Source organism: Strongyloides ratti (assembly GCF_001040885.1).
Source record: "Strongyloides ratti genome assembly S_ratti_ED321, chromosome : 2".
In the NCBI taxonomy this organism is placed as follows: Eukaryota; Metazoa; Nematoda; class Chromadorea; order Rhabditida; family Strongyloididae; genus Strongyloides; species Strongyloides ratti.
This window is the reverse complement of record NC_037308.1, coordinates 3,280,386-3,295,771: the sequence shown is the minus strand read 5'-3', so window position 1 is coordinate 3,295,771 and position 15,386 is coordinate 3,280,386. Positions and strand designations below refer to the sequence as shown.

The following is a 15,386-nucleotide window of genomic DNA, read 5'->3' as shown; positions in this document are numbered from 1 at the left end:
AAAAAATCACATAACAAGTCACAATTGATCCAGATTTAGTCTAATATTTTTTGGCAAATACATATTAAACTTTCGCTTTGTTGCTTCTACCTTTATATGAGCTTTATTAAAATCTTCTGATAAATCTATTTTTTCCCCAGCAACCCATATTTGAGTCCACTTTTTTGGCATATTAGTAAACATCATTTCCAAAGAATTGGCTTTAAAAGATGCTTCTTCGTTATAGAAATCCTTAAAAGGTGATTTGAAGCAATCATCTCCAATGTAAGCCCGAGCCCATCCATCTTTCATTGCATCATAACGATTATATCCTTCACCACCAATTAAAAATTTAAGCCAATTACCTTTTGAACCAATTTCATTTTCGATAATTAAATCTATTCCATTTGAAATGATACATTCATTACATAGAACGCCGCATTCTTCATTAATAGTCAATGGTTCTGTTGGAATATTTCTAATAACACTCTGATTTTGATCTCCTAATTTTTTAGTACTACCAAGAATATTTCTCCACCAACTAATAGTGGCATTACTTTTTTCTTTATCAATTTGTTTCTTTTCAATTTCAGCTAATGGAATATCTTGTAAACATTTCTTACAACCCGGACAAGACTTTGTGTAGACAACATTGACTCCTATTTCTCCAGGAAAACGTTTTAATCCATCCCAAAAATAGGTAAAATATCGTTTAATTCCAAACCAATACCATAATTTATGCTTATGTTCTTCAACCATAGGAAACCATCCAGCATTAACACCAGATAATGAATATAACGTCTTCAATTCAAACTTTTCATTATTAATTTCATTATCTTCACTTTTAACAGGAATTGAAATTTCACATTTTACCGGAAACACTGGAACAAGTGTCTCTTCAATAACAGCCATCCCACTTTCACAATACAATCTAACATCATCATAAGATTTGAAAACATTTCTCCTCAATGATAAAAGACCTTTATTATCATTACCACCAGGAAAATGTCCAATTGGAAAAACAGGACCATCTTTATTTTTATAAATTCCTGTTAATACTCTTGCTAGTGTACCATCACCTCCAACCACATAAATACAATCAGCTTCCTCATGATCTAAAGCTGATGCAACAGCTTCCATTTCATTACCATCTTTAGTGTGAATTATTGTTACTTGAAGACCAGCCAAATTAAATAAAGGTAAAACATTTGTTTTAAATTTATCATAAACTTTCCTTTCATTAGCCATTTTATTTACAAGAACTGTTAATCGTCTAGGTTTTGTTCCATTACATGGAACATCACCATATTTTACAGCTTCTTTGGCATAATAATTTCGAATCTTTATATCTCTAGAAATTATAATAAATCTTTATTAATTAATTACTTACTTTATTAATCCATTACAATAATTACCACCTAAATATAATAAACAAGCACCAAAAATAGTCTTCTTTTTATGATTATATAAAGTAGTTCCAACGGATTTGAACTTATTAATTATAAACATATCAACATTATTAAGAATATCTTTCTTGACACATTGTACCAATACTTTCTGTATAAGAAACAATTTTACTTTTTCTTTATTTTTATTTTAAGAAGAAATAATATAATTCAGACCACCTAAAATAGATAGGTAAATTTAATAATTTTAAATAATATTATTACAAATAATTATTAATTAAATGATAAAATTAACATATCCGGGAACCAATTTTAAATTAAAGAATGATAAATTGTAATTAAACATTTTCTGCAAAACATAATAGTTGCAAATATTTACTATATAATAAAAATAAAGATAATATATAATGTTAAGCTTCAAAATTTCTTATTATTTTTATTTTATTAAATATTTCTCCTCTTCCTTGATAGCATAATAGATAAATATATAATAATTTTGTTGCACTATATTTATAATTTTATAAATTATTACACCAACAAAACCATTCTTGTTCAAACAAAATAGAGGATTATCAGACAATTCAAAGCTATATATATTAAAAATTATAAATATATATTCATTTAAATTAATACATTAAATATGAATCCTTCTATTTTTATTATTTGGTCATTATTTCATTTGTTTTTTTATTCCTGTTATGGAGGGTTAAGTCCTAAATATGTATGTTATTTAACTAAATAATTTTTAATTGTTTATTAATAAATATTATAGAAAAATCAAGGAAATAAAGCCTTAAATATAAGTTCAAAAATTTATACTATTAGTGTACTTGGAGAATCACGTTGCCCTGATACAACTCGTTTTTTTAATAATCATTTTGCTAAATTTGTTTCTGAATTTGGAGATGATAAGAATGTTAAAATGAATTATATTCCTTTTGGAAAAGCCAGTTGCAAAAAGGTGGGTGATGATTATGAATGTGTTTGTCAACATAAGCTACTGGAATGCCAATTGAATGCTTTACAAAATTGTGTCAAAGATGCTTATCAAAATAAGTTTAAAGATTATTTTCCAATTGTTCATTGTATCCAGGGAAAAACAAGTATTGATGATGCTGCCAGCCAATGTTTTACTAATATAAGTAAAAAATTGTCGAAAGCGTTAGTTATCATATATATTTGAAAAATAAACATTATTTACTTTAGGTTGAAACAATGTGGTAGCGGTAAAAAAGGTAGAAAATTGTTAGCAGAAGCAGAAAAAGTTCAACTAAGTAAAGCTCCAAATCTTAATTTTGTTCCTTGGATTATTATAAATTCTGAACGAAATGAAGATGTTTTTCATACAGGATTTGAAAAATCAATATGTGAAAACTATCTTACAGACTCTAGTGCTCCAGCAGCATGTTCAACATATATGTACAACCAAATTTTAACTTCTATAAATTCTGAAAAACGTTTTTAAATCTTTTCCTCTAATTATATATTTGTTCTTAAAATTATATTTTTTTACATTAGATATGTATAATTTTTTACTTCAGTTTACCTTATCTAAAAAAAAATATAATGATATAAAAAATAAATTCTAAATTTTTAAATTTTATATAATATATTTTTCTAGAAATGTTTGCTTAATAATATTAAAAAATTAATACAACATTAGTACTTTTTTATTTGAAAAAAAAACTTTTAAAAGATGTAAAGTTACAAATATATTCGTTTTATTTAATGTAAAAGTTATCATGCACTTTTTAATAGCTTTTCCAATATTATTGAAAAACTTTTCCCAAATTATAACTAAAAAATTTAAAGTATCCTTGATTTTATAATAGATAATAAATTATCATTTTTAAAATTAATTAATGATTAAATATTTTTTTTATTATTTTTTTTTAACATAAAACATCTATAAATTATTTTAATAGCATGCTTATGATAGTTGATCAAGAAATTTTAATTAATTTATAAAACTTCTTTTCATGGATAGAAAATAATGAATAACGTTGTTGTATTTCAGTAATTTTATATAAATTATAAAAAAAGTATTTTTAATTTTTTGACAAAATATATTACATAAAATATCATTATGAAATTTATTTTTATGATAATAAAAAATTCTTTTACAAATTGGTTGATTTATTCGTCATTTCTAATTATTATATTATTTGTTTGTGTTTATACTGATATTAATATTTATTTGTTCATTTTTTTAATACATTTTTTTCGTTACATGTTTCTATGTTTATCTATTTTAATTATCACTTCATTTTATAGATAAATTTTTTTAACATAAAAAAAAGTTGTTTTTTTATAAAACAATTTCTAAAAAAGCTATTAAAATTTTTTAAATTAATTAAAAAAGTTATAAACCAAATAAGTGTTATAAAAACTTTAAATCATTTATATAAAAATTCTTGTTTTTATGTTTTTGTGTATCTAATAATAGATAAATAAAATTTAAAAATCTATTCATACTTTTTGAACAATAAAAATTAATAAACATATACATTATTAATCAATTTTTGTCAATGGCAACAAAAAAAATATTTCAAAAACTTCCTTATTTTTATAATGTTGTATCTCATTATAATATACCCCTACTGATCAAGGTATCAATTAATTTTTAAATACTTTCAATAGTATTCCTGTTTACTGTGTAAATTATCTTTAATTTATTTGTTAAAAGTTTCTTTTTAATTATCATACTATAGATTCTTTGAGTTAAATGTTATTTTATTACTATGTAGAGGTTGATTTATTTTATTGTAACGGCAAATGAATTTTATTTCATAATAACGAATTTTTTTTAATCACCTTACTAGTTATGATAACCTAAAACTTTACGGACATCCCATTTTATGATTAAAGAAAAGTGTTATTTAAAGGTGTAAATTTCCTCATTTTTAATTTAAAATTCAATTATGAATGTCAAAATATTAGTCTCTTTTACATCATTTTTGTGTTTAATTGCAATACTTGCTGAAATTGTTCTAATTCCATATTTGTATTTTACTATTAATGATATTCAACGTGAAGTTGATGAAAATGTAAATATTTTTCGCCTTAAAACTGATGCTGCTTGGGAAGAATTAATGAATGTACAAATTATTATTACTCCACCATCGAAACCAAAAGAAAATCCATTTAATAGTATATTTCGTCAAAAACGTCAACCAAATAAAGGTCTTCCGGAATGGTGTATATGTGAACCAGTTAAGCCTTCATGTCCACCAGGACCACCTGGACCACCAGGGCCACCGGGTGAAAAAGGTAAAGACGGTGCACCAGGAAAAAACGGAAATCATGGAGAACATGCATTTTCTATTTGTAACCCACCTTCAGAATGTATCAAATGTCCAAGTGGTCCACCAGGACCACAAGGGCCTGATGGAGAACAAGGACCTATAGGAGAAGATGGAAAACAAGGTGATCCAGGATTACCAGGAAAAAATGGAACACAAGGAGAACCTGGACCACAAGGAGATGTTGGTGCTCCGGGACTTCCTGGAAAAGATGGAAAACCCGGTATTCCAGGATTAAAAGGTACCAGAATAAAAGGAAAACCAGGAAAACAAGGATCTATTGGTCCAATAGGAATGCCTGGAAAAGATGGAGCTGTAGGTGAACCAGGTGCTCCAGGTAAAGACGGTCCAGAAGGAATACGTGGTGAACCTGGAAAACAAGGAATTCCAGGAGCTGATGGAAAGCCTGGAAATCCAGGAACATCCGGAATACCTGGATCCGATGCTGCATATTGTCCATGCCCACCACGAAGCATAATGTTATTATAAAAACATTAAAAATTTTTTGTCAATATGATTTTAACTTTTAGATTATAAAATCAAATAAATTGTGTTTATTTGTTTTTGTTATTTGATATTTGTTGTTAGTAAAAAATAATTTTGCAGAAAAAGATCTAAATTTAACTATTAAAAAATTTATATCGTGAAGAATTAACAAAAGTTGTTGTTAAAAAACTTTACAAATTTTTTAAACACATAACATGTTTAACTTACAAAATTTTCCAATTAAAAATGTAACTTTTTTTTAAAATCAATTAACTTATTGTAAAAAAAAGAAGTTATATGTTAAATATATTAAAATACATTTGATCATTTTTATTGCAAATTTATTTTTATTACAAACATATCTGTCAAATTTTTTTAGCAAGATTTACTATTATCATACTGATAAAGTAAAGCAGAACTAGTTGTTTGCTAATAAAAGTTATTGTATCTAAACATTTTACTCATATTAAGCGTTTTTTTAAATTTGGATTTTACACTTTTAAATTTGAAATTGACATTATTTATTAGATCTTAAGTAAAATACATTCACTCATACATACATTTGTCATTCAAGTACATTTTTCATTATCAAACAATGATTTTATTTTTTTCATAAATTCGAAAGTTTATAATTTTTTTTATTCTATTTAACTATTTTTTAAAACTTTATTAGCTTTCAATTGAATAAATATTCTTTATATAAAACAATGAAAATTTAATGTCTTTTTTAAATATTTTTTTAACAATAATGTTTACATTAAATTTTTTAAATAATTTTTTTATTCAAATATAATACTTTTTTGATCATTTATAATCATTAGAATGTTTAGAATACCATTTTTTATTGGTTAACCTATAAAATTTTATATTTACTCAAATGTTTATACAAATAAAAAACTTTGAAAAATCTGGACACCAGCTGATTAAAAAATATTATCATTCACAATATCAAAAATTTTAATATAACATTATTTTTGTTTAAAGTAAAGTTGGTAATTTGTTAACATAAACTTTTTTAAGCAAGCTTATAATATTTTCATATATCTGATTAAATTAAATTAAATATAAATTTAAAAACAAACATTTTAAATTGAAAATGTTCTATTGATTTTTTTCTCAATTTTTTTTTCTAAAAAAATATAAATTAATCCTGAACAATGAACAGCAAATATTAATAATAGAATTTTAACATGTAATATTTAAAAAAAAAACGAAAAAAGCAAGTTTCAACAGAACATTCAAAAATTAAATAAAAAAAAAAGTTAGAACCAAAGAAATTTTCTGTCTTTGTTGATTTATTGCTGAAGTGTGATTAAAAAGCAAGCAGATTAATGCAATCGACTCCAAATAAACATCTATTTAAAGTTTCTCTTTAAAACCTTTTAATATCATTAACCATTTCTCAGAAAAAAAAAATGATTAAAAAAGATTCATAACGAAAAAATAGCAATTAATATATTTCAAGGATGGTTAAAAACAATTAAAATATCTTCAACGAGAAGTACACCTAAAATTGTAAAAGAAGTTTAATGCATCAAATTTTGTGCGTTTTATGTGCTTTTCAATTTAAGTTATGAGTACATGCATCATAACTTTTTTAAATTATATATCTTAACATATCATAAATTGGAAAAAACCTAAAACATTAATACTAGTCTCTAAAAATTTTTAGTAAAAAATTAATCTACAATCATTAGTTTGTTTTTAAAATATTTAATTTTATCGTGTATGTCGAGATTTAAAAAAAATATTCCACAATTTCGTCTCTCAACTTTAACTCTTTATAACTTCTGAAGTTTCAATTTTAGAATATTGTTGATTATATTAAAAATTTATCCCATTTCAAGAGCTATCGAATGACTACAGTGGCATATTCAAATTCCAAAAAAAGTTGTTTTTTTTGGTCACAGTTTTAGAGGTAAAGTCGGAAATTTAGAATATTTTCAGCCAATTTACGAATCTCTGAAAATAATAATGTTACAGCTATGAAAATCAATATTCTAGACCTACTTTTGAATAGAAATCGAATGAAACTAATCCCATATTCATAGGCCTATTATTTGCCGAGATACTGAAAAGTCGGGAACAATGAACATTTTAGAAAAATTTCCGTCTTTGGTCATATCTTGCTTCAAAATCATGATAAATAAAATCAGATTTCTGCAATCATCTTCAAATGAGTTTTCAAGTAAGGTCTACCTTCAAAATATTTTTATATCTTTAACCACTTTCAAGATATAAAAAAATGGTGACAATGGATTACGCGCGAAAAAGTACTAATCACAATATTTCAAGAACGGTTGAAAATTTTAAAACCTTTTCAACGTAAGGTATACCTTAAATTATAAAAGAAGCACAGCGCAACAAATTTCATGGACCTGTGACTTCATTAACTTGAGTTATCGTTAGATTCTTAAAACTTTTTTCTAAACATATTTCTTATCATAACTTCATTTTTAGAAGTCCTATAAAGATGTAAATAGGCTTAATGAATTTCTCGTAAAAAATTGATCTAAAAAAAAGTATTTATTTTAAAAATTTTTCATTGCATCATGGAAGTTGAGATTTGCAAAAAAATATTCCATAATTTCGCTCTTCAACTTTGAATCCTTATAACTTCTAAAGTTTTAATTTTCGAATATTGTTGATTATATTCAAAATTCATCCCATTTCAAGGGCTATCGAATGACTATAGTGGCATATTCAAATTCCAAAAAAAGTTGTTTATTTTTGGTCGCATTTTTAGAGATAAAGTCGGAAATCTAGAATATTTTCAGCCACTTTATGAATCTCTGAAAATAATGATGCTATAGCTCTAGAATTTAATATTCTAGACCAATTTTTGAATAGAAATCGAATGAAACTAGTCCCATCTTCATAGGATAAATATTTGCTGAGATACTGAAAAGTCGAGAACAATGAATATTTTTGAAAAATTTCCGCCTTTCTTCATATCTTGCTTCAAAATCAAGATAAATGTAATCAGATTTCTGCAATCGTTTTCAAATGAGTTTTAAAATGGAGTCTACCTTCAAAATTTTTTTATACCTTTAACCATTTTCGAGATATAAAAAAATGATTACAATAGATTACGCGCGAAAAAGTACCAAGTTTCATATCTCAAGAACGGTTCAAAATTTAAAAATCTTTTCAACGTAGGGTATACATTAAATTATGAAAGAAGCACAGCGCATCCAATTTCATAGACCTGTGACTTCATTAACTTGAGTTATCACTAAATTGTTAGAACTTTTTTTAAATATATTTCTTATCATATCTTCATTTCTAGAAGTCCTATAAAGATGTGAATAGGCTTAATGAATTTCTCGTAAAAAACTGATCTAGAATAAAGCATTTATTTTTAAAATATCTCATTGTATCATAGAAGTCGAAATTTACATAAAAATATTCTACAATTTCGCCCCTCAACTTTGAATACTTATAACTCCTGAAGTTTCAGTTTTTGAATATTGTTGATTATATTCAAAATTCATCCCGTTTCAAGGGCTATCGAATGACTATAGTTTCATAATTAAATTCCAAAAAACGTTGTTTACTTTTGGTAACAGTTTTAGAGGTAAAATCAGAAATCTAGAAATTTTTCAGCCAATTTTTATATCTCTAAAAATAATAAAGTTATAGCTATGAAAATTATTAATCTAGAATAACTTTTGATAAGAAATCGAATGAAACTTGTCCTATTTTCATAGGATCATTATTTGCTGAGATACTGAAAAGTCGGGAACAATGAATATTTTAGAAAAATTTCCGCCTTTGTTCATATCTTGCTTCAAAATCATGATAAATAAAATCAGATTTCTGCAATCGTCTTCAAATGAGTTTTCAAATAGGGTCTACCTTCAAAATTTTTTTATATCTTCAAGCACTTTTGAGATATAAAAAAATGGTGACAATAGATTACGCGCGAAAAAATACCAAGTTTCATATCTCAAGAACCATTGAAAATAAAAAAATGTTTTCAACGTACGGTATATCTTAAATTATGAAAGAAGCACAGCGCATCAAGTTTCATAGTTCTGTGACCTCATAAACTTGAGTTATCACACGATTCTTAAAACTTTTTTCTAAACCTTTTTCTTATCATAACTTCATTTTTATAAGTCCTATGAAGATGTGAATAGGCTTAATGAATTTCTCGTAAAAAAGTGATCTAGAATAAAGTATTTATTTTTAAAATTCACTATATTATCATAAAAATCGAGATTTAAAAAAAATATTCCACAATTTCGCCCCTCATCTTTGAATCCTTATAACTCCTGAAGTTTCAATTTTAGAATATTGTTGATTATATTCAAAATTTATCTCCTTTCAAGAGCTATCGAATGAATATAGTAGCATATTCAAATTCCAAAAAAAGTTGCTCTTTTTTGTTCACATTTTTAGAGGTAAATTCGGATCTCTATAATATTTTTTAGCCACTTTCTGAATCTATGAAAATAATGATGCTATAGCTCTAGAAATTATGAATCTAGACTAACTTTTGAATAGAAATTGAATGAAAGTAGTCTCATCTTCATAGGATAAATATTTGCTGAGATACTGAAAAGTCGAGAACAATGAATATTTTAGAAAACATTTTGTCTCTTTTTATCTCACTTCATAGTGAAGATAAATAGAAGCAAAATTTTTCTATCGACTTCTAGTAAGATTTTATATAGAATCTGTCTTCAAAATAACTTTATATCTTTAATTACTTTCAAGATATAAAAAATAATGATATTGAATTAAGTTCAAGAAAGTGCCAGACTTTGTACCTCAAAAAATATTTAAAATTGGAAATTTTTTTAAGATGTGGTATACCTAAAATGATTATATAAATTCAATGCAAACAAGTCTAGCATCATTAAAAGATAATTTACTTTAATTATGACAATGTTTTTGAATATTTTTTTAGCAACATTTTTTATCGTATCATAAATTAAAAAACTTTTATGAAGATAATAAAAAATTTAATTTATCTTTTGCAAAAAAACTAATTTATTATTATAGGCTTATCTTTAAATTTTTAAAATTATCATAAAAGTTCTATTTTGCTTTAAAATATTCTCCAATCTCGTTCATTTACTCGTTTTGTCATAATTTCTAAAGTTTTTATTTTATCTTATTTATGATTATCTTTACAAATTTTCATTTTTCAAAGACAATCAATTGTATAAACTTTTATTTTAAAATTAAAAAAAAAATTTTTTCATAACACGTAATCCGAATGTAAATTGTTAACTAATTTCACATTTAATAAAATTTTAACGAAAATCTTTTGAAAATTTTAAATTCAAAATGTTTTTAGATTGTGTCAAAAAATAAATAATTTATTATACAATATTTTAATTATCACGTAACAAAATTTTAAATTCTCCTTCTTTAAAGATATAATATTTAATGTTATTTTTTAAAAAATTTCTTAACAACTTTAATATAAAATTCTTTTATCATTTGGTTTATTTCCTCATCAAAATAATTATCATTTTGATGGCAAATATAATTTATACAAAATTAATTACAATAAATTATATTTAAAGAAAAAAAATCCTATGAATATTTAGAATTGGTTTTTTTTTAACTCAATGATTTAATTTGATTTTATAAAAATAAATTATTTTTGAAATAATTAAAAACACATTTTTGCAATTAAGAAAATATAATGTGCTCAAAAAATGACAACAATATTACTTGAAGAAAACGTTAACAATTTCTTAAGTTAATTGATTGCAATAAAAAACATTTTTGATAAAAAAATGAAATACTTTTTTGAGATAGAAAATATAGTAAACTTTTATATACATAAATTTTAAGTTAAAAATGACTAGTAATTTTTAGTTTTAAATTAAATTTTTGAATATAAATGTACTGTAGAAAACAAACTTTTAAAGTTATTAATTATTATTAAATAAAATGTTTAATAAAATTTTAGAATATAAAATATCTATTAATTAATAAAATCAAAATATTATACCAAATGTTTTAGTTACATAAAATTTTTTTGTTTGATACTTCTTACATGACTATTATTCTATTGATAATATAAAGTTTTATCAATTTATTTTGCTAAAATTACAATAATACATTACTCTTTGATACAAAATGTATAATATCAATAATAACTATATAGAAGTATCAAATTGTGGTATTTCATATACCTATAAAGTTTTATACAATCTATAAAAATATTGATAAGAATTGAACATTGATATTAATATTTAACAAAATAATGTTAATTGTAATTAAAAAGTATTTCTATATTATTATCACATATTTTACTTTATATTTTTCTATGCTATTTCAGTAAGTTATTATGGAAACAAATTATCTTTTAAGAAAAAGAAGACTTTCTCCAATTAAAGAAAGAAATCCACCATCTATACTTGATGATTATGTAGATAAATCTAGGACACACATATTTGAGTATAACATTTCTTTTACAAATTGGATTTTTTTTTTATCTTTATTTATTTGTATAGTATGGATTTCATTTCATTTACATACTAAACTTCCTACACCAAAAGATCCAATAGATTTTGTGGATAGTTTTTCAGAAACAAGAATATCAAATTTTCTTCAAGAATTATCTGATATTGGAAATAAGCCAGCAGGTTCTATTAATTGTGAATTAAAAACATTTAATTTAATAAAAAATAAATTAAACCAATTAAAAGAAAAAGCTTTATTTACACAACATTCAATTGAAATTGAAACACAATATGAATCTAGTTGTTTTAATATGCCTCGTTTTGATACAGATGGTTTTGGAATATGTTATAAAAATATATCAAATATTATTGCTAGACTTTCACCAGTACATACTGGAATATCTCCTAGTAGAACATCTTTACTTATTAATTGTCATTATGATTCCTGGCCAACATCTGATGGTGGATCTGATGATTTAGTACAATGTGCTTTAATGATAGAACTTCTTGATGTTCTTACTTCAACAAGATCACGACCTTATCCTATTGATATTATTTTTCTTTTTAATGGAGCAGAGGAGTCTTCTTTACTTGCATCACATGCTTTTATAACTAAACATCCCTGGAGACATTCAGTTAGAGCTTTTATAAATCTTGAAGCATCTGGTTCTGGTGGAAGAGAATTATTATTTCAAGCAGGTCCTGGTAATCAATGGATTTTACAAGCATATCTTAATTCAGCAATCCATCCACATTGTTCAGTTTTAGGACAAGAAATTTTTCAATCTGGTGTTTATCCAGGAGACACTGATTTTAGAATATTTAGAGATTATGGAAGAATTCCAGGTCTTGATATTGCATATGTTCAAAATGGTTATTGGTGGCATACAGAATTTGATCAAGCTAAAAGAATAACACCTGGAAGTTTACAAAGAGCAGGTGAAAATGTTCTTGCTACAGTAAAAGAATTAATTAATTCTCCATATTTTAATAATCCAGCACAATATGAAGATAAAAAATTTGTATTTTTTGATATTCTTGGAATTACAACTATTGTTTATTCAATGAATACAGCATACTATCTTAATTGGACATTAATAATAATATCATTAATAATGGCAGCAAAAGATTTGATACCTTTGAAAAATTTATCTAATAATAGTTCAAAAATACAAAAATATTCATCTCAATTTTTAACTTTGATATTTCTTCATTTTATTTCATTTTTATCAATGATTTTATTTATATTTTTATCAACAAAAGTTATTCAATTTTTAAATCTTAAAATGTTATGGTATTCTAATCATATTTATTCTGGAGTATTTTATGTTATACCAAGTTTTTGTGGTATACTATCAATATATACTATATTTGTTAGATCAGATACTAATATTATAACATTTCAAAATTCAGTTATCTATTTTCAAAGTTTACTTCTCCTTATTTTAACAATACTTGAAATTGCCTCAGGATTTTTAATAACAATATTACTTATTTTTAATTTAATTAATAAATTTCTTCAAATATTTTACAAATCATTAAAAAAGAAAAAAACAAAAGGAAAAAGAAATGTTGATGGTTTTATAATAACAATATTTACAGCACCTATTGCTTCATTAATGATTATATATACATTAATTATGGTATTATCAATATTTATTCCTATTATGGGAAGAAGTTCTGATAATAGTGAAATTATTATTGGATTATTTATTGGAATATCTGTCTATTTTTCATCACTTAATTTTATTCATTTATTTAGTAAAACAAATACTAATACAAAATGTGGAATGATAACAACTTTAATATTTATATGGTTTGGTATGTTATTTTTGTTAAAATTAAATTCACAAATTGGATCATATCATTATTCTGATGATTTTCCTACAGTTAGAAGAACACAATTATATGTAAGTTAATTATATATATATTGTCTTTTTTTTTTATCTTATTTTTTTTTAGCATGTTCATAGACAATATTTTGAAAAAAATTCAGATATACCAATAAATTCTTCACAATTATATGTTATAGCTCAGGATAATCGTGGAGTAATGGATATTCCATTTGTTAAAAATCCCGTTCTCCTACCAACATCAAATAATTTATTAATTGATGTAAAATTTAATAATATTAATTGTGAAAATAAAGGAAAATATTGTGAATTACCATATTATTATCCAACAGCTAATAGAATTTCTGATAATCATATTAGAGTAGCAGAATTACATGAAAATAAATTTAATATTGAAACAAGTATTAAATTAAATGATTTAAATATATATAATAATACTTATATATATAAATTTAATATTAAAGGATCAGGACAGATGTCTGTAGTGATGTCACCAATACATACTGAAGATTGTATTATAAATGGATGGACAATTGTTGGAAATGATAAAATAACAAGTAAAAGTTCATATGCTTTTTTAACATGTAATGGAATTAAATGTGGTGATTGGGAATTAATTATTAAATTATCATGTGGTTTATATGATGAAAATATGACAGATATAACAAGTGATGAGGAAATTTTAAAAGAAATAAAAAATCGTTCAAATTTATATAATAATAATAATTCTATTAAACGATTGAAAGTAACAGTAACTAGTCATTATTTATATGGTGATAAAATGACATCATCTGTAATTAATGATATTCGTAAAGAAATTAAAAAAAGAAGACAATTATCACCTAATGGTCCTTGGGCTATGACAGCATCATCATGGCATGCAGAAGTTGTTACAAAAATTTTTTAAATAATATTTTATTTATTATCGTTTTTTTTTTTTATACATTCAAAATTATTTATATTCGAATCTCTTTTATATTATTATCAATTGACAATTATTTTAACTTTTAAAGATTATATTTAAGTTACAATAATCTATCTTGAAAATTGTTTTAAAATAATTTCTTTGAAAAAAAAATTACAATAGCTAAGAAAAGAAAGGATAAAAACAAAATTATTTAAAATATACTTTTTCCTATTATATAAATACATTAAATAGTATAAAGATTGTTCAAAAAAATCCGGTTTAAAAGGATGTTTAGGATAAAGTTGTTAATATTATCTATATACACACTTATTTAATAGTTGTTTGAAGTAGATAAATTTTTACATATTTCGTATAATAAAAGAAATTCAATCATTTTAAAATTATTACCTTGACTTGTTTTTATTAAATTATAAAGCCACATTTTGAGGGATTCATGAAAAAGAAAAGAAATAATACATTAATAAAGTATCGCTATATCAATTTTATATTATATAAATAATATTTATTACTAGTAAATTTTTAATAATTTTTATTATAATATACCTTAAAGTACATCTTTTTTAAATGATAAGCAAATATAATTTCATTGCCAAATACCATTTAAAATGATACTTTTTAATTATTTTACCATATGATGAAGGACGTAACATGTCAGCCTCTGGCAATATCCTTGATTTTCATTTCACTTTTCATCAATATTCTATTTTTTCTTTTTCTATCATTATTATATATATTTATATGTATATGTAATATTTTATATTCTTTTAAAAAAAAAAAAATAAAATTTCATATGTATAACAAAATATTAGTTTGTATTGTTTTTTTTTTTGACAAATTTGTACTTTAAACCAATTATTTTATTTAAAATTATTATTTTTTAAATTATATTTTAAGATGTTGTTAAGATAATTAATGAAAACAGATGTTTACAATAACAATATTACAAACAAATTATGATAATGTAATACAAAACTAGAATCTTTTTTTTTATAATAAATAAGGAT

At 23.4% G+C, this 15,386-nt stretch overlaps 4 protein-coding genes across 4 annotated transcripts; 3 read left to right on the top strand and 1 right to left on the bottom strand.

Moving 5' to 3' along the window:
- Positions 1-18: 18 nt before the first annotated feature.
- On the bottom strand, positions 19-1,488 carry SRAE_2000103100 (Acylglycerol kinase, mitochondrial; the record flags this gene model as incomplete). Its single annotated transcript, XM_024651934.1, has 2 exons — positions 19-1,330; positions 1,370-1,488. 2 exons carry the CDS (start codon positions 1,486-1,488, stop codon positions 19-21), a joined length of 1,431 nt encoding a protein of 476 aa, XP_024505561.1.
- Positions 1,489-2,025: 537 nt separating this feature from the next.
- Positions 2,026-2,850, top strand: SRAE_2000103000 (Gamma interferon inducible lysosomal thiol reductase GILT family-containing protein; the record flags this gene model as incomplete). The annotated part of the gene is made up of 3 exons (XM_024651933.1): positions 2,026-2,106; positions 2,158-2,546; positions 2,592-2,850. 3 exons carry the CDS (start codon positions 2,026-2,028, stop codon positions 2,848-2,850), a joined length of 729 nt encoding a protein of 242 aa, XP_024505560.1.
- A 1,456-nt stretch (positions 2,851-4,306) lies between these two features.
- On the top strand, positions 4,307-5,176 carry SRAE_2000102900 (Nematode cuticle collagen, N-terminal domain-containing protein; the record flags this gene model as incomplete). The annotated part of the gene is made up of 1 exon (XM_024651932.1): positions 4,307-5,176. One exon carries the CDS (start codon positions 4,307-4,309, stop codon positions 5,174-5,176), a length of 870 nt encoding a protein of 289 aa, XP_024505559.1.
- A 6,310-nt stretch (positions 5,177-11,486) lies between these two features.
- SRAE_2000102800 (Endoplasmic reticulum metallopeptidase 1) lies at positions 11,487-14,361 on the top strand (the record flags this gene model as incomplete). Its single annotated transcript, XM_024651931.1, has 2 exons — positions 11,487-13,511; positions 13,564-14,361. The coding sequence occupies 2 exons, from the start codon at positions 11,487-11,489 to the stop codon at positions 14,359-14,361; spliced, it is 2,823 nt and encodes a 940-aa protein (XP_024505558.1).
- Between the last annotated feature and the right edge of the window lie 1,025 nt (positions 14,362-15,386).